Source organism: Pezoporus occidentalis, unplaced genomic scaffold, assembly GCF_034315485.1.
Source record: "Pezoporus occidentalis ecotype Australia unplaced genomic scaffold, CSIRO_AGI_Poc_V1 ctg208, whole genome shotgun sequence".
Classification (NCBI taxonomy): domain Eukaryota; kingdom Metazoa; phylum Chordata; class Aves; order Psittaciformes; family Psittacidae; genus Pezoporus; species Pezoporus occidentalis.
Window position 1 is genome coordinate 35580 of NW_026913943.1, and position 20115 is coordinate 55694.

A 20115-nucleotide genomic window follows, 5' to 3' on the forward strand; every position below is an offset into this window, starting at 1 on the left:
ACTAGGGAACAGGCTCATGCATCGTTTATTCAGCTCTGGTTTTAAGTTGTGATAGATCGGGTAAATACAAGAACTTAGGGGTTAGTTTTGAGGAGCCTGGATTAGGTGATAGCTTAGTGTTTTACTAATTCCAGTTCTTATCATAATATGAAGGAAAAAGGTGCTTCTGTATTGACAAGCAAAGGAATGGTGTTTTCAGGTGAGTCTGTAAGATGACTCTGTAAGGGATCTCTGTAGCTCTGAGCTGTTAACAAGTTCGGTTACTCTTATTTTACTGTGAGGAACAACTACTGTCTGTATCTTCCAGTCAGATGGTATTGGGCCCAAATTGTTGTTGTGGGGCAGGAGATTTATCCGTCAAACTCTCAAGTCTTTTACTAGGCTAATACTTCTAAAGACTCATTAAAGTACCTAAGTTTAATGCTAACAGAAGGTTTTGGGTGTTGTTGGCTTAGAGTGTTTCAATTGTGATTGAGAGTCAAAAAGTCTGTTTAGCCTTCTAATTGCTTCTTTCCTTCTCCTGTTATACTTGTTAAAATATATTGTTACATAGGAATGCAAACCATCATGTCGGGCTTATACACTCATCTCCAGTGAGTCCTGGTAACTTTCATCACATACCTCCCCATTTGGGGTTGCCCTGGGAAATACTCAGCACGTTGCTTTCCATGCTTGGTTCAAAGCCAGGCTGAAAGTGGCACAAGTGACGTCCGTAATTCTGGTGTGGATTTGGTGTTGCAACCACTGTTTATGGGCTGGTATGGAGATATCTAATAAATGAATCTGGCAGAATCTCCCTGCAGAGAAATGGAATGCTGAATACCAACAGCCATTTCAATATTCAAGTTATATTACAGCTTTTGAGTGTCTTAAGGAGCTTGATGCAGAGTTCTTACTGTGGTCCCATCACCCAAAACTCCTGCCTCTTCACCTTTTTACTTCCTTGCCAGGCATCTGCTTTTCCTGAGCACTAATGTTCATCCAAGTCTACTCATCCCCTCAAGCCTGTTAACCTGACCAAGGATTAGTTTTAGTCTATCTTCAGCTTCCAGGTTAGCAAGTTGAACCAGCTCAGCAAAGGGCTTGTTGAGCAGCAAAGCCCATCGCTTCAAGGTAGAGACTGTAAGTAGGGGGTAAGCAGATTTGGATGAAGAACTGAAGAAGACCAAAAGCATCGAGACCTTGCTCCCCTGGTAATTGTCATCTGTACTGCTGTAATGCTAAGCTACACAACCATAATGCCCAAAGCTTTGCACTGCCATGGCTGTTTGTGTGGCTGGATGGAGGAACTAATACGGGTTAATCTTGGAGGGGGTAAGTGGCAGGTTCATTTCACACACATCTTTCTCCTGGTTTGCACGTGGCTGTGCAGGTCATTCTGCTAGAGCGTGGTTGGCAGGGAACAGAAAAGGTGGAGTGAGGGAATGGTAGGACTGTGTGTTTTTAGCAGTGCCTGCTTATCCTGCTTGAAGTGTTCCGTTAAATTACAGGCTGAGAGTTGTAAATGGGTTGACTGTTGTCTGCTCTTAGATGAGACCTGTTCCCTATCAAGACTTGGAGATAAATGTACTGGACAAATGAAAGAGCTTTCTCTATTAATACATCTAATTGGTGGGTTTGTCACATGGGGCAGGACCTGGTTCCCTGCTGGTTTGCAGCATTCGAAAGGGAAGGCAAGCAGTTAGATGTATGTCCCTCTGTTCAGACGGACCTGGAGATCTGTTTCTGTCACTCATACTCTGTCTCTGTTTTGTTATTTCAGGCAAAGTCGTGCATTTGTCATATGTGTGGTGCCCACCTGAACAGACTCCACTCTTGCCTCTACTGTGTCTTCTTTGGCTGTTTTACAAAGAAACATATTCACGAGCACGCAAAGACAAAGCGACACAATTTAGGTAAGCCGTCATCCTGGTGCTTTTAACTCGCTCTGTTAGCCCTGTCACTGCCAGGCCAGTAAGGTAATATGGCAGGGGGTTGGAACTGGGATGGTCTTAAGGTCCTTTCCAACCCAAACCGTTCTGAGTCTGTATTTTCTTGTAGACAGGGAGATTAATTTTGTTTGTATTTTGCATTAGTTTGGTGGTATTGTTTTCAACTTGGTGCTTAAACTTTCACTTCATCGAAGACAAGTTTTGGTTCACAGCATAAATGTGAGTTTATTACTGTTTAATACATATGAATTAATGTCATTATATAGTGCAAAAGAATAACCTTGGGGTTATTTTTCCCCCAAGGGTGAAAACTGGTGGGTTTAGTGTCTTGAACTAAAGTGTTTATTTCAGAGAACTTTATTTCAGGAGGTCGTGTTCCCTTTCTTGTTCTTGCTGAGGTAAAAACCACCATTCCTCTCGCAAAGAAGACTAATCAAGTAACAATCAAATTTGTGCCTTTTTCTGTGGATGGGTTTGTTTTATGCTTTATCTTGTTTTTCTTTGGGGGGGGGAGAGTAGGGAAAGAGGGTTGTGACAGGTTTATTTCTGTCTTCTTGTTTCCACTGGGGTTAATAACTGAAGTAATAAAGAAACAGTTTAATTCAAAAACTTATTCAGAAGCTCTCTGGATGTAGTCCTGGGCAACCTGCTCTAAGTGCTTGAGCAGGAGGCTTGGACAAGGTGAACTCCAGGTCCCTCTGCCAACCTCAGCCGTTCTTTGAACAATAACAAACCCCAAACCAGCCCTGTGTGACCATGTTTGATTGGCTTTTACAGGATGTAATCTCAAGGAGCTTTTGAAACCAGTTCATTAAGTGAAGTTACTTAGGAACCTTTTCCAATGCAGAAGTACAAATTATTCTAGGTAAAATCTGTCAAAGGATTTCCAGTAAAGTGTATATAAAGGTGTATTAAACCCACTTTTATTCCACTCTAAGCTTATGGCCAGGTTTAAGATGTAAAAATCAACACCATAGACAGTATTTGCCTGTTTGTAGATACTATATAAGCACTGTAATATTTTTACCACTAAGTGTGCCATATTGATGGAGAACCTTTTAAAAGAGCTTTACTATTGCACATGTTGTAACTTGCTGTTTATGTATTTAGGAAGCCTCAATTCTTGAAGTTAACTTTTGTGCAAGGTGTCTGTTGTAGTGAAATATCTTCTGTTTCCTTAAAGGAAAAAACCCACCCTGAATGGAGGAGGGAGCTTCTTTGAAGATGCTCTCTTGTTTCAAGACTGTTGTAGTTATTGCCATGGTACTAGACAATTAAGGACATGTCAGATAAGGTACTTCCCAAAAGGAATAGCCTTTAGATAAAAAGGGCAGAAGTTAATTATACCCATTGAAGCACAGAATAAAGTCTGGTATATCATCCCCAAAAGGATTCGTTTGCAGCTAAATATAGTGTACTCTGCAGAAATCCACGTCATATGAAGATTGTACAACTGCCTGCTTGACTTCTAGTTTTGGAGATTCCTTTCCTCTGTATTTTTAATGTATGTTTTGGTGTTTAATTTCCAGCTGAATGTGAAATGAGCTGTAAAAATATCTTGGTGGCTTTGCCTAGTGCTTTGGGTTGCTTTTAGTGCTGCAGTTTTCATTGGAAGGGGGAAATAACATCTGATAGGCAAAACCAAGTGAAGTGCTTTGAGATTTCAAAACGGACAGGGATTATTTTAAAACACTTGGTGACTTTTTGCTGAGCCAACATCGGTCTCCATGGAGACCAGCAGGAACTGCACACTTAATCACAGCTTGGAGAAATATCATTGATTTCAGCTCTAACAGCTGTCTGAGCACTGGAAGTGATGGTTTTGCAGCTAACTGACTCTGTGTTTCAAGAGGCTTCAGGATCAGAGCCCAGTGTGGTTTTAAAAGACATCTCTTGTTCCCTCTGCTCCCCTGAGCAATAGACACACTCTGAGCTTATAGAAATACCTGTGCTCTCGCATCTGCTTGCCTATTCAGTGTCTATTAATAATGCTGTACTCTTAGTGTATTCTTTGATGTGGGTGACAGGTAGGTGAAGATCCAGCTATATGAGCTGCTGTTTTTAATCTCTGCATTGCACAGTCTCTGTTAGTCGATCACTGTGAGAGGCTGATATTTCCACTGGCTTGGGAATCCTTAATGCAATGAAATATCTTTTATACAGGTGTGATATCCTTTAGAAAGAGGTAATAAGACTGACCTTTCCAGGACTTTGAAGACTTGGGACTGTTCAAACTAGCCTTTTCCTGTTCTCTTTCAGTACTGTTCTCTTCCATGTGTAGGCATCCCGTATCCCCACTAAATACATGAAAATGGTATCAGTTGAAAATACTCATGGGTATATTCTAGGATTTCTCAGAGAAGATCTGTGTCAAAATACTTTCTAATACTTGAAGAGGAGTTATGTCTGTATGAAACTCATGACAGGCACAAGGTTCAGAGATACTGCTTAGACTGAGGATGGCTAGGTAGTCCTGTGATGAGAACTAAATAACCTCATTGACTGCAAGGATAAAAATGAGATGAAATTTGATAATAGAAAGTACAAACTCTTTGTACTTGAAGATAATAGTATCCTCGTGATGGCAACCAGAGGATCATTTGATTGGAAGCAGAGGAGAAGGAGGAAAGCATTTAGGATATACACATCAGCCACTCCTCATAGCCTCTAAAAATACCTGCTGTTCTAGGATGTGGTGTGCAAAGCATTGCAGGCAAATTCTCGTGTGTTCCGTGATGTGCATTCCTATAGCTTAGCTCAAACTTGGAGCCAGACTGGGCTAGTTAGAAGGCAGCATGTATTTGTTCATTGCCATTGTCTGCTGCTAGAGCTGCTCTGGTAAGTGCAGATAGTTGTGAGCTCCTCTTGGTGTCAGGAATGACTCCTGGAGAGTTCTCTGTATGTCTGGAATATTCTTAGCTCTCAGCAAGCCAGCCTCCTGTGCATTCACTTGCTCATTCTTGCCTCAGACTCAACTAGTAACTTCTGTGCAGTTCTGCATCTTACTACTGCTCTTGTTGAAAACAGTGTTTTGAGGTAAGTCTCCATTGTTGATCAGAGGAGAACGTGCAGATGAGTATAAGCAGTTTGCATTCTATCATATGGAGCAGTACAAAACTTGGTGTCTGTGATTTGGGGATCCTGCCCCCAAATTTCTGGGGAAAAAGACCCAAAGCAGAAAACAAACAAAACAAACTGAAACGAAAACCCAGCAGGATTAAACAGGGAGTATTTAACAACTTTTCTTCTTTAAACCTGAATAATAGTTTGTAATATCAAGGGAAGGTGCTTTAGGCAGGAGGATTTCACTCTTTTCAGTTTTCAAAGGTTTACTGCAAACAGGGAAGCTCTTGAAGGTTGTGGGGTCAGAGAAGGGCAGGGACAATACTTAACAAAAGGCAAAACATAATAGGAAGCAAAGAGTAACCTGAGTGTAGGCATGCTCTGGAGTATACAGAGTGTGTGCACACATAGTAAGTAGTGTGTGTGTATATGATACCTGTACCTCTGAATGAGGTCAAAGAGCTGGAGCTAATATTCTGCCCATAATAAACTAACATAAAATGTTTGGCCAAACCATGGTTCCTCTAAATTCCAGGTCTGGATGGGGTCAATGGGTATCTTGGAGACTTTAAAGCACAACCCACAAAAACGCTTCTTATCTGTTGGCTGCTGGTTTAAAAATAGAAGAAGTACATAGAGTAGAACGGTTTTATCTCAAGTATTAGGAGAAGAAAATACCCTTTCTCTTAGGTACTGCTGAGCTGTGGCCATTGATTTAATATGTGTTAGAAGGGTGGATATTTGATGCTTCATTTTTGGCAACAGAAGGACGTTTGGCTTGTGTTTGGGTTTGTTTTGGTTTTCCTTTTTTCCTCCCTCTGAAATGAAGTACGTGCAACTGCATGTACTCAGTAGTTCCAAGGTAGGTTGGACACCATATAGTGATTTAATGGGATCAGCCTTTCTTTTTCTTCCTTTTTTTCTTTCTTTTCTCCCCCTTTTTTCCTGGCCCATCCCCCTTTTATTTTTCCTTTCTGAAGAATCTCTGACTAGCAGAGCTGATAAGACTGTTGTCACCTTGATAGAGACTGAGAGGATAAGGGAGAAGACGAATACCCTTTAATGCGTCTGCTCACTAGTTCCTGGCAAAATCCAATATACATGTTGGTTGATGCATCAGATGAGTCTGATATGTTTGGGGCTGTTCTGGTTGGTTTAGGTTTCTTGGGTTTTTGGGGTGTATTTTTTGTTTCTTATTGAGATTAGTAAAAACATTCTGTTATCAGTAAACCATAGTATCTTCCAAGTTTAGGAATTCTGAGCTGTGATGCAGGTTCCAGATGCCAGGAGGACAGGAGGAAAACAAGCGGTTACTTGTATTAATACATCAGGTACAAGAGCAAGTGAAGAGCTGGAGTTTAGCAGATCACTTCTTATGAATTTAAGACTATTGTCTTAAACTGGTTTAATATTTAATGTTTAAGGTGAGAAATTAGGGAGCATGAACTAGTTCAGGATGCTTACTTAAAACACTGTCTAAAAGAATTACTGCTGTATTACAGAAGTAGAATAGAATCATAGAGTCATAGAATAGTTAGGGTTGGAAAGGACCTTAAGATCGTCTAGTTTCAACCCCCCTGCCATGGGCACGGACACCTCACACTAAACCATCTCACCCAAGGCTTCATCCAACCTGGCCTTGAACACTGCCAGGGATGGAGAATGCAGGTGACTTGCATAGAATGAGTTGCTTTCAGGTTGATAACATGCCAAGATTGAGTCACAGAAACTCACAATGGAATTAACTTCCATACAGGTAAAAACTGACCTCAATGTGAGTTGCTGTATGTTTCATTGCACTTCAGTGCACCCAGTGTTCTAAAGAAGATGGTACGAAAACATGATTCACAGATCTGTCATATTTGATGGCTGTCGTATATTATGGTGAAGCATCCCCTTTTCATCTGAGCCACGCTGGTTCTGTTCATCTGGGTTGTTCTTAACTGAAACATAGCAAGTTTCTTAACTGGATGAGACATGCACACACTGCATGTGGCACGTTTCCCTGCTTTCTTACATGTTTTTAAGTTCCCGTTATCTCTGGTCTCTTAACATTTTCACAAGGATGTCAGTGGTTATATTTGGCAAAGTAAAGCACTTGGGCTTAAAATAAACCACTTTCCTTGGCTCCCAGATAGAGTTTGAAGACCTTTTGCTGCCTGAATTTAAACTTTCACCCCTGAGCTGTTGTCTTTCCAAGCTTGCTGTCACTTGCACCAGTAGATAACATTGCTCTTGTTATGCCCACATGAGCTTCTGTGATGCCACCTTGTTTCTCCATCAGCTGATAGCTTTATTTTTAAATGAATATTGAGGTATCTTGACTTTCTCTCTTGTGTTGCAGCTGCTTAGAACTCTGTGTATGAAGAGGTATGAGGAGATCTGACTGGAAGATAAGGGTTGTCAGCATAGAAGGTGTAAAAGCAAACTTCCTGTGAATTTGAGGCCCGTTCCTGTTAGGTTTGTGATCCCAAATCCTAATACAGATGAGATTTTGTTCTGTGTGCATTCTCATCCTGTTTTCACAAACCAAAACGTTTTAACCTGTTGATAACAATGAGGTGAAATTCGTTGGTTTAGATGGACTTTATCCTTTTGGTGTGCTGGAGTTTCTGCTAGTTGTAACGAATCGCTTACTTTGGAAGAGTTTCTGTCAGTGAGTCCGTCCCTTCTGTGGTTCCTTCATTGGGGACCCTCTGCTCAGCACCCAACAGGCCCTGTGGACTGGCTGTGCACATCGTGCTCACCGCAGTGACTTGGTAGTGATTATTTTGCACTTTGCCCTAAAGAAAACATCCTTTTTCACCTCAACACGACCAGAATAAGAAAATTAAAGTATATTTCAAGGAGAAAACTCAATTTATACTGATCGGAAACAGTAAACTTACACACTTTACTAGGATCCTGAAATTGAGCAGCTGTGTTTTGGCTCTCATGAGAAACTGCTGCCCTTCCTTTGTGCTATAACCAGGCCTGTACAGCTGCCTTGTCACTGGTGTTTGAGGTAATTTGTCCAAAACCTATTGCAGTCTTTTTAATGACATTGAAAGCATTGGCATATATACAACTCTATTGTTCACTTAAGTATGCTGGAAAGAGGACATTTGCTCAAGAGTCCTTAATCAGGCTCTGGACAATTACAGCTCTTATTCCATCAGTGTTTGTGTTAGACTTTCTGGTTCTTTATATTAGAAATTCATTCTGCTCTGCACAAGTGGTTTGTGTAGGGTGGTCTCTTGTTGGTTTTGATCTTGACAGCTATACTTTATCATTTGTGCATGTAGATTCAGAAAGCTGAGAAGCAATCCTCTGAGTGCAGGTTACACCTACCCATTCTTATACTGAAAGTATTAGTGCTCACAGAGTCTTACACATACAACATTCTGCCAGCCCTGTTTTGCTGTTTGGAGGGGAGAGGGGCTGTTTGTGGGATCTTTTAAAAGAATATATGGGGAACAGGATTAGACTTCTGTCTTTTGAGACCATATTTCAGATTTCCAACGGTTATTCTTTGTTGAAAACTCTGTATAACTGGTAGTGCAGTAGATAATGGATTAAATAGCTATATAACTCTAATACTATGTAGCCTGTGATATTCCCCCCCCCCCCCCAAATGCAGTTGCATAGTGTTGTTACTGATCTTCACTGCAGCCAAAGTTCTTATCCCCTTTTGTGATACTCTGCTGAAGGAGCAGAATTCTGAGCACAAGCGTGAAAATCGCAGTGTTTAGACATGACACCAGGTAACACTTGATAGACCTTTTCCTCTTCTAGAAACTGATGGTGATCCAGATAGGCAGAACAAAAGAATGAAGCAAGATACCAGACATTATGCAAAGTTGCTTACAGTAATTGTTTTCGATTACTAATGACTTGATGTAATCATTGAAAAAGTGATTTAGAAAGAGGAGGAAGAGGAAAAACAAAGGCACACAGGACTGAAGGAGAGTGGTAGGAAGCTGAGAGAGGTTTAGAGGCTGTGAGGGATGGACAAAACATGGTTAGAAAGAAACCTTACCACAAGCACTGGCCCACTAATGGGGGAGCACAAAGACTTCACCTTTGTTTGCCTGGTGAGACCAACAGCAGAATTCCAGCTGCGTGGCATGTGGTTTGGCTTGCTTACGACTTCAACGCAATTCAGGGCTGTTGCTTGCAGGCCACCTAATGTGCTAATGGTTTCCTTTGTTTAATACAAGTTTCCACTGTGGAGAGATTATTTTAATAATGCTATTTATCTGGAAATAAAAGGAATTTGGAAATAAATGGGGCTATACTCTTGAGGGGGAATGGTGATGTGTTTCTCAGTTGGCTGCTAGATGCAGATTGTGTTTTAGTAGCTGGCTGAGAGTTTGCTAGTGCCCACTGAATTGGTTTTATTTTACTTTGTGGCTTTTTTCCATATCTGTCTGATGTGCAAATAATTACTGAAAATCAGCAATTTGCTATGAGTAGTTTCCACTTCCTTCCTCCTTCAGTGTATAGTGAAGCAAAATATTTCCCAGTTAGCTGATCCATTTAATTTCTTGGCTTTCGTTTCTTTAGGGTTGTGTAAGAAAACTACTTTGAACAATGGACAAAATTCTTACATCCATTCTAAAAGAGGGTGTGAAATGAGAGTGAGCTGTGTAACCTGTGGAATAAACTACTCTGGAAAAACATTCCCCTGCACAAGCATCTTTGAGTCTTCAGCTCTGTCCTCTGTTCAAGCCTTCATTTGGGTTTTAAATAGGTGCTTTCTAATTATTTTAATGGCTTTGAATAGGAAATACTGAAGTCTTAGAAAAAGGCAATATCAAACTTACATATCAAGTCTTACAGTACTAGTTGTGCACGTGTTGTAGTCAGTCACTGTAATTATGCCTTTTGGTTACTTACGGCTTCGAGAGGAATATTGTGAGTTACAACCAACTTGAAGGCAGTGAATGATTTGTTGTCTTGCACAGTTTTCTTGCTGTACCAGAAGCAATTGAATAACTAATACTATAACTGGAGAAGAAATCAGGATTTTAATGTATCTTTTTTCTTTATCCTTCAGATTCTAAGGTACAGATTTTACTCTTTGTGAACTGCTGAGAAGAAAGTGCCTGACTTGGAAACCTGCTTTAAAATGTCTTCTAGTTTATAAACTCACGTCTTTTTTTCCTTCCTCCCCAACTTCCCTTCTGTTTTGCAGCCATAGACCTTTTGTATGGGGGTATATACTGCTTTATGTGTCAAGATTACATATACGACAAAGACATGGAACAAATTGCCAAAGAAGAACAACGAAAAGCTTGGAAATTACAAGGTTTGGTTTTCCTGCCTGAATTTCTTGTTTCTGGCTTTAATCATACCTATCCCTCCCATTTGTCAATGGCAAAAAACCAGTAAGGGGAAGAGAGAGCTCTTTAGCAACAGTAGTGCAGGCCATGGGAGAGAGAGAGATGTCTAGCTGTTACTTTCCAGGGGTTAGACTGTTAGTTTAATATGTGCACCACACCTAAGTGTAGCAAAACTATTTCCTTTTTAATGGCAAGAAGAGATAAAAATACTTAACATTAATAATGCCAAACACCAGAGTCAGATCTGTATCAGGTAGAAAATGTACCAGTCTGCTCTTTTAGGCTTATATAGGCAATAAATCCGTTCCCCTCACATGAATTTCCACCCTTGTGTGTGATTTTTTTTCTTTTTAATGACTTCCTTTTTTTTTCTAATAGAACGTGCCAGCTTACTTACACACCCTGTGCTTTCATGGTACACGCACAGTATCTATGTAGAAATATTGACACACAAAATATCTGTACCCACATTTGTTTTATTCAGTTTGCTTTCCCTAATTTTTTCTTTTTTAGCCTTCACCCCAACAGTGGTTTCTCACTACCAGTGTACAATGACAGGTAAGAGGCGTGGGCTGGCGACGCACTTCACTAACAAGCGTCCCTTTGCTGGTTATCCTGCCATTATAGACATGAATCACAGTTACAAATGCCAGTTTTAATCGTGCCAGTTGTTTTCCTCTTGTTTGGATATGTTCCAGTGATTGAATAATTACAGCAGACTTGATTTCATATGCCCTTTCCTTGATAGAACTACTCCAAACCAAACCTTTTCTCCCTGTGTATTTTTTGGAAAGGAAAGGAAGTAGCATTTATCTTAACCTGAGTAGTTTCTAAGCATCAGTTATAAAAGCTTGTCATCTTCCATTTCCAGTGGCCTCCAGGGGGTATGTTTTCTTAAAGTGGGAAAGTGTGTATTTGAAGACAGCTGACTTCTGTCTAGTAACGTCTCTTACCAAATCCATGGCATCCTGTTTCAATGTGACAGCCTTAGTCAGGGCTGATATGACTTCAAACTATTCTTAACCTCATTTCCCATTTTAAAAATAGCAGCTAATGTGGTATTAAACAGAGTTTTTCTGATGGCATATCAAAAGTATAGCTGCTGGTATTTAGTTCCTGCTGCAGATCCCATTCTATTTCCTGCTTATGCCCATTTTGAGGGAGTTGAGGCACCAAATTAGTTAACTACAACAACATAACGCTTCTTTGTGATGCTATAGAATAGGAAGGACCCTGGTTCCTTATTTTTTAATATATAAATTCAAAGACTAATTTCTTAATTATCTTATTCTTGACAAATGATGTATTTGTGCCTTCTGGACTGAGGTGCAGCCAGTTGTCCTCCAGTAGACCTCAGGCTGCTCTAGCTTATATTCTAGGGAAAAAACAGCTTTAAGATAGTTAATCTTCTTGTCTTGGACCAGAGAGTTGTGTGGTGAAGGGAAGAATCACCTTCTCTGTACTGGTTAACTGACTCATGAATGCCATACTATATATGAATGTATATTCATATAAATATGCACACTGCATCTTCTGTGTCCGTAGACCAAATCTGTGATGATCAGTGAAGCTATAAAACGAAGGAATACACAATCCACTTTAAATGATTGGCGTACACCATATAGATAGTGTTTCCTTTCAAGTCATGGCATAAGACCTTTTGTTTTATGGTTTTTCATCATGAAACCATGTGTGTTTCCCTACAAATTTATGTAAGGAATGGGAAAGGGAGATATATAGGAGAAATAATGGAGAATTACGTCTCTTTTTTATCAATCCATTCCCTCCTTCCCATAGTGACTCAAGTTACCTGAAAGATTATAAAGGGGGAGGAAACCCTTCTTCCTCCAAACTGAGTGTCAGGATTAGTTCAGACCCCAGACTGAGTGTCTTGGTTTTATATTTCTATCACAGTTAGTTAACCTCAGATAGTGCTGGCAACTTCAGAAGTGAATCCAGTCTGCAAAAGCTGAGATTGGCTTAAAAACTGAAGTGTGAATGCTGTGTATTTTCAAACTTGGATCCACAGTGCTTGAAGGGTGTTAGTATATACTTTAATAGATGCTCACATAACAACACGATGCCTGGAGGAAAAAAAAACCCAACTTTAAGAAAACCCCCAAATATCATGATTCATTTCATTCTCTTGTAATATTAACACTTAGTGTGATGAGTCCCCGTGTCCAGCTGTAGTTCAGGGTTATATGATATAACTCTGAACAAGTCGCAACTCTACCGTTGTTTTTTCCCCTCTGATTCTCTTTTAATAATGAGGGAGGCGTGAATACACAGAGCCCTTCGTTCTAATGAATGCTTGGATTTTGGGGAGGGGAAAAGGGGGATTTGCTCAAGTCTGGCAAAGTAACCAATCAATATTAATGATTACTTGCAAAACTGACCTGTATAAACTAGAGCCTTCATCGCCTTTTCCTTCCCTCATCCGTGTGTCCCTGAGAAATGACAATTTGTGTATTTGACCTAATAAAGTGAATCCTTGGATGGAGATTTCACATGCTGACTTGAATCTCTGGCTGCTTGAGAGCATCATTTTCAAAATGATGAATTTTGACTCTTGGAACGCTCCTTTCCTTTAGTTGTAAATGGTAACCTGTGCATGTTTTGTTTAAGGTAGATTATGGTGGAGTTTCTGGCATGTTTGTGGCTGGTGTTAAACCTTTCATTAAACCTTTTTCCGTCTTTGTGGTGGTTAGTTGTGTTTTACTTTTGTTTTAAACACCAAACCACTCCTAATAAATGGTGCTGTCTTTTCTCACTCGTTTTCACGAGTAATAAAACCTCAGTATTCATGTTAAATTACACAGCTGGAACAAAACACGTTAATATCTGTCTCTGACTTAACTTGTGCCCTTTCTAATGAAAGGCTTCTGTAAGAAAGTTTTCTGTCTGTTGTGCTCTGTGTGTGTTGTGGCATTAACTTCACCTGGTTTTCTGTTTGATTTCATTCCATTTTAATTGAGCAATATTTGATTCACCCAGAATCCTGCAAAGTAACGCAGGCTGTCGTGTTTAACTTGTCTTGAAGAGTTGCTCTTGTGAAATGCTTTGGTCCCTATCCTCTTTAAGCTATATGATTATATATAGATATATATCAAAATATATATGAATAGTCCCACTGACATATGTGGAACTATTGCATGCCTAAAGCTGAGTGCAGATGTGTTTCTGGGTGTAAGTTTTGTTACATTTGATTTAAACCAGGATTTAACCATATCCAAGGGTTTTTTAGTACAAGGCTTCATCCCACTGTCAGATAACACTGTGTTTGGCCACGCTTAAACTCCAGTGAGCCCAAATGCCAGAGTTGGGATTTTACAGCTGGCCAGTGCAATAGCTGGTACTAACACTGTGTTGAAAATGATGTTGAGCTTTCTTTGCCATCCAATTCATATAAATCCCTAAGGGAGCATTACAAACACGAAAAGGGTTGCTGCAGACATCTAATCCAAAACTTGTTGCCAGCCAATGTTCTGTCATATGTGAACTGTCCATATGTGCATCTCTGAAGTTGCTTCATTTGTCTGCCTTTGCCTTCTGTATAGTGTATTCAAAGCATTGCAGCTGTTTTATCTCATCAATCGGTTACACAGTAATTAGTTTCCTTTTCTGTTTTCCTGGGTGTGGAGCTTGATGCTGAACCTTGGATAAAGGAAAGGGACTGTATGATTCTGGTATTCTTTCTTATGCTTCTCACATAATCTCTTGCTGAATCAAACCAAGTGAGAGATGGGTGCATCCGTGTAAATAAGACTTTTCTAGTCCTCCAGAATGTGAAAATGAGACCTTTTCTTACTAGAAGCTGGAGGGTCAGTAGTAACTATGAATTGAACAGTTTTGGGTGGGTAGCTTCTGACAAGCAGAGCTATTTCTGAAAATGAAGATCAAAGAGCTATTAAAATTTCATGCACATTATGCAGAATGTGTAAGCCTCTAGCTATGTTTTCTGCTCTCCCTCTTTTCATATGTATGATTTATATTTTCTGTAGCACAGCACTGTTTCTGCTCCATGCATTCCGTGAAAAATAACTCCTAATTGACTTTAATCCTCAGTTTTAGAATAGATTGCTTGTCGTCTTATTAGTTTTAATGCCAAGATGCTTTTGTGACTCGCTACAATTGACCCTGCATAGTAATTCCTCTGTGCTGCGTAGAATGCTGCAGCAGTACTTAGCTGGTCAGCACATGAGTCTTCACTGTTGTGTTGTTCTTGTATCAGGTTTACACTGCACACAACTCTGTGCTTACTCCAGATCTGTTCTCCATACTACTAATCTGACTCATTTTTACTGCACTTTCCTTTGAACAAAATTAATGTATTGGAAATCAGTGTTGGTGTTTAAAGGGAATAATGACAGATTTTAGCTGCAGCTCATGAGAAATAGTAAAGTAATTGGAGAGGTTTGGTTTGTTGATGGGGGGAGGGTTGTATGTAAACCTACTACTAACTGCATTTGTAGGTGATCTTAGATCCATCAGTGGAGTGAGTCTCAAGTGCTAGAACTTGCTAATGTCTAATCCTACAACAGTGGTTATAAGGAAAGGTCATACTTTGTAATGGTAAATTCTAAGACATGTAACAACTGTTCAGTATATCAAATTACTAAATACTGCTATTAATCTATAAAGATTAAGCCTGTATCTGTCCATTAAGTTGGGTCAGTTTTGATCTGTTTAATAAACTGTCAAAGCTTTGGAGAGGAGATTTCATGGTTATCCTATATCTTCTCCTGAAATCATATAGTGGTTCTGTCACTTGACCTCCTGAGCACAAAGAAATGCATTTTTGTGTAATAGTGGATTTATTCTTGTGCTGGAATTTCCTTTTAACTGAAAGGAGGATTATAATCCAATAATGGAAAACTTATTTGGGCTAGGTATTCCTTCTAGGTAAAGAACAGCTTCTTTTTTCTTGAGTTCTTACTTGTTGGAAGATTGCTATCTTTCTGAAGGGCTAAAAAGAAATCAGCCTCTTGCAGTTGTACATAGATTGAATCTAACCTAATGGACAGGATGTTGAAAGCTTTTACTTGAACCGCGGTTTGAATCCTTTTACTAAACAACTTCCTGAAACTTTCTTTTTGTCTGCTTAGGCATTGGAGAGAAGTATTCAACATGGGAGCCAACCAAACGAGAGTTAGAATTGCTACGACACAACCCCAAGCGGAGAAAAATAACCACAAACTGCACCATAGGTAAGTTCTAGACATCCTTTCTGAAGCTGATCCTCAGCCACTCATATGGTCAAAATCCTGTGGTGGTGTTTTTGTCCTGTAAAGGTTTTTTTCCCTGAGGTTATTGTAGTGGATTTCCTAAACATAAGGGTAGCAACATGAGTTTATTTCGCACTACCTTGTTCTCACTGGAGAAGGATATCGGCTCTGTCACTTCAGGTACTGATGATGAGTCATCTGTGGAACAACTGTGAAGCAGAATTGTTTTTTTTTACAAAATGCCTTTAAAGACTTCAGCAGAAATCAGTGATGTTAGTTCAGCTCAGAGAACCCATGCCAAGTGTATGAAGGGAAGTCCTGTAGCTGAGATGTATCCTTATCTAAAACAATCTATTGGGAAATCTGGTTTTAGGAGACAGTAAGCACAATGATGTCTTTCTGCTTTGTGTTCTAACTCTAAATGGAGTCTCTTCAACGTCATATTGACTCTGAAAAGAGGTAATTTATTCTCCAGTGTGTGTCAAAACAGCAGTCTTGAAATGTGTATCAAACATTTAATGTTCTGGAGTTCAGTAGTCTGGAGCAAAGATCTCTCTGAAATGCTAACATATATCTGCTTATGGATGGAGAGTATTTGGGTGAAGATGATGAAAATGAACAGTGTTTTGCAATCTCTTTCTGCTGTCTTTAGGGATTCGGGGGTTAAAAGTAGCTTCCTGATAAGGGCTGAGTTTATTGGGCATTTTCCTGTGCTGTTAAATGCACAGTAATGTTTTAATGGGGAAGGTACAAGGCTGAAAATGTGGCTATAGACACTGGAAGCAGGAAACTGTTTAAAAAGCTTATTCCTGTTTTTTTAAGCCACTAACTCTTACACGAACACATCATGCTTTCAGCACATTTGCTATTGTCCAAATACACCGAACCACAATTGCTACAACTTCCTAATGCCATGTTTCTAATACAATAAGTCATGATTAATCCAAAATGTGTGTATATTTATTTGGAACAATGGACTGAGCAGCACAGAGTAAGTTGTGGTAACTTGTAAACACATCTAGAATGGTGATTTTAAAGGGACCTATGCATTTGCCATAGTGAAACAGGAAGGACAGCTGGAAAAGCATGTGGACGTTGAAAACAAGCAGCCTAGGAAAAAAATCACTAGGCAAAGATTGCTTGCATCATGTTCACATTGTGTTTTATGAGACTCCAGTATGTGCTGTAAAGGCTGTTACCGATTCCTTAAGATAATAGAGCTGTACAGGGGGAAAACAAGGAGTTTGATAGAATTTTGAAGGTGAACGTGACCTTTCTGAAGAAATGAGGCCCATTTCTGTGTTTCCCTTTGCAACTGGAAGGAATGCTCTGCCTACTCTGAAAGGATTTTACATTTTCCAGTCCGTTTCAAGCGGCCGTGTCTGGTTGCGTGTAATCTCATACAACGCCGCACGGGCGGGGGAACGCGCATGGAACACAGGGGACAAGGGAAAGTGACTGATCTCTTTACTTCTGCAGGCATGCTTTTAAGAATCTCTCCTCCTGAGCCCTCGAGCTGGCTATGTGCTGAGACTTAGAAAGACGGGAGAAAAAAAAATCAAAGCACCCAGGAGACATAATGCAGTTTGGGCTGCAGTTAAAAGCAAACGAGTAGCTTTCTTTCACAAAAATACATTGGGGGTTTAGCTGGGGGAAGAAAAGACTTGCATTGTCCTTGAGCCTTTTCTCTCTATCTAACCTGCTGCTAAATATATATCTGCTTCAGAGTCTTTTTCCCTTCGCTTTCCTCACATTGACTTGTCTGTTTGCGGTTTCAGATCAGTGAAGAGCCTGTATGTAGACTGAAATGCTGCAATTATCTGGACATGCTCATTTCTCTCTTTTTCTAATACTCAATTCTTTTGACATCAAGTTTTTATCCATCCCATAGCAGATATTAGTGAATCCAATTTATCTTCTGAGGTAGGTAAATGGCTCAGAGGATAGGCATAATGTCCAGTTTTATTGGTTCTGAAAATGAAGCTGATGTTGATACCCATCTGTAATAAGCATTGCACATCTGTTGATCAGTTCTGTTTACAGAAGGGTCCGTTAAAACATAGCCAGCTGCCTTTTATGTATAAAACGCTCTCTGCAAAGCTGTTTTAAGAGGAAGGCTGGGGTATTTGCTGCTTTCTGTCTGATACAGACTGCTGTCACATGGGAGGTGGTGTGTTCAGCTGCTCTGCAATGACATGAAATGGTTATTGTGCCGATGCCTGTCTCAGCATTTGCGTATGACAAGTGTGACAGTGTTACAGCTAAAGTAGATGGGACGCCACTTTGAAACTTGGACAGGCATGACCTTGAAAGGGTGTATGTAACCTGTATGTGCGACGTTTGCACGTGATGTTAAGCCTGTTAAACTTTGTCGTTCGTATTTGGAACATGTAGTGAAATATGTTTTAACTTCCTGTTACATCTGTTACATGTTATTTGCATGGCATTTATTTGTGTGAATGTTTTACTCCATGGCAGAACCTCCTTTGTACCTAAAGGGACCTTTTAATTCCAGATTTGTAGCAATGTCTTGATGCTTCTCAAACAGCTGGATGTGTCTGCTCTTTTTGAGCTGCTTGAACATATATATACAGCTGCAGGATCCTTTGTCTTTCATTGGCACCATAAATGACATCTGAAGAATCCTCAGTCATGAAATGAATATGTTATAATGGAGGATTGAACTGGTAGTTCATTAGAGGAAATACTGTGCAAAACTCTGAGCTTTTGATGTTTCCACTTGAGTGATAATTTGAAATGCATTGAAGATGGAATTTCTTGTTCACAGCCTCAAAAAAACCCACACAAAACCCCAAAACTCAACAAAAAAACCTCAGCTTAACAAAAACCACATAGATTTTGCTTGGTTCTCCTTTGAAACAATGTGTGTTTCCATCTCAGGCTTATCTTTCCAACTAGGAAGAAGATAAAATAGGTTGAAGATTCAAGATTTGCTTCAGTCACTATTTTGCCATTGAGCAAACTGCTCTTCAAATGAAAACCCTTGTCAGACTCTGCTACAGGCTGTGCAAACTGCTGATTCCTGCATTTTGGGATATAAAGGGCTGTTCTCACTGTTGCACATAAACATCTTAACAGTGTCACTCGAGTCAGTCTGAACCACTTGGAAACATTGAGCTATCTACATGCAAGAAGCTAGGATGAAAAATCCTCATATAGTGTGGGGTTTGTGGGACATTTCATATCCTAATGTCCTAGCAGGCTTTAAACGTCAATGGAGTGTCTGTGTTTCAAGACATTCAAGAAGACTTTCTAGTCTACTCAGACCATAAACATGCACCCTTTGGAAGCAGTATGGCTCAAGGCATTCTCAGGCCTTGATGTGCCATTTGCTACAGCATGCTGCCTTGCTCATTTCTTCAGCTGAGCTGGATCAGCCTGAAGGGATGGTGTATTGTGAGGAATGCAGAGGGGGAGTAGAAAGTAGAAACTGTGTAAGTTATTGTGTGTTTTTCTCAGCAGCAGTTCTGAATCGTGGCCTAGACTGTTCAATTCATAGAACGTTTCTGTTCATAGCAGTGCTCATCTTGATTTTGAGTTGAAGCTTTCAAGCATCCCCTAAACACCAAAGCTTTCATATGGAAAATTAGGGAAGACTTAATAATTATTAAATCAGATTAAATCAGCTTGGAAGGAAAGGGATTTTTTCAGTCTCTTGTCTGTGAAGAGGCTGCCCTCAACAGGTGAGTGTAGTGACCAAACCCCCACGTTCACAAGCAAAGTGTTTTTCTGATGAGGTTGGAATGCCACTTTAAGTGGTACACCATCTTTTGGGAGCTATTTTCCAAAGCTTATCTTCTCTGCTGTCATTAATACCCCCAGCAGATCAGTCCTCCTGAGTACACGAAGTATTAGCTTGGGATCAGCTGGTCTCCGATTACCATATGAAGTGACTTCGTGGCTAAAGATTGGTGTAGTAACAATAGGAAGAATTAGACTCTGGAGGCACTTGGGTAATTAGCAGGAGCCATCTGGGATTCCCATTTGCTGTCTTGCAAAAAGGCAGAGGGGATAGCCTGGATGGAACAAATCCTTTCAGAAGGAATGATGAGGTGGGGGGAGATGGTGAAAACAATAGCTACATGGGAGAAGCAGGTGGGTTATGCAGCTGTGCAGTGCTAAGCAGCGCGATGTGAGTGATAAAGAGCAGCGTAAGTGGAGTAAGTATTGCAGCCGAGCTCTCATGTAAAGGTGGCAAGAGAAGAGGAACAGCAGCCTGGAAAATACTTCTGGTTCTCTAAAACAGGCTGCCAGGAGCATTCCCACTTGTGCAGAAGCACCTTCAACGCTTACAGGTGGTGAAGGCTACATTGGTACCCGAGAGTTGTCTTTGTGAATCTACCAGCTTTCTGGTGTACTTTGTCTAGTTAAGTGCTACTTAAGGCAGCTGAAAAGGGAAAGTGGAATGGAAAACCTGGTTTGGTACAGCACCAAGTTTTTAGCTGTAACTTAAATTGCAAAGTGATTGATTTATAAGCAGAATATTTCTATATTTGAAATCATGAGCACACAAAGTGCACCTGGAATTGGAAGCCTTTGATTCTTAAT

General features: G+C 40.1%; 1 protein-coding gene across 2 annotated transcripts in view; it reads left to right on the plus strand.

The window, feature by feature from the left end:
* LOC134163797 (ubiquitin carboxyl-terminal hydrolase 22) overlaps positions 1-20115 on the plus strand; it is an 84755-nt gene that overhangs the window by 20565 nt on the left and 44075 nt on the right. The window contains exons 2-5 of one of the 2 annotated variants that reach the window (XM_062618958.1): positions 1763-1895; positions 10171-10284; positions 10832-10876; positions 15427-15528. In XM_062618958.1, the coding sequence (XP_062474942.1) occupies positions 1784-1895; positions 10171-10284; positions 10832-10876; positions 15427-15528 (373 nt within the window). In that variant the 5' untranslated portion in view covers positions 1763-1783. Of the gene's footprint in view, positions 1-1762; positions 1896-10170; positions 10285-10831; positions 10877-15426; positions 15529-20115 lie in introns of those variants that run through there. The other variant, XM_062618957.1, reaches the window with a different exon arrangement.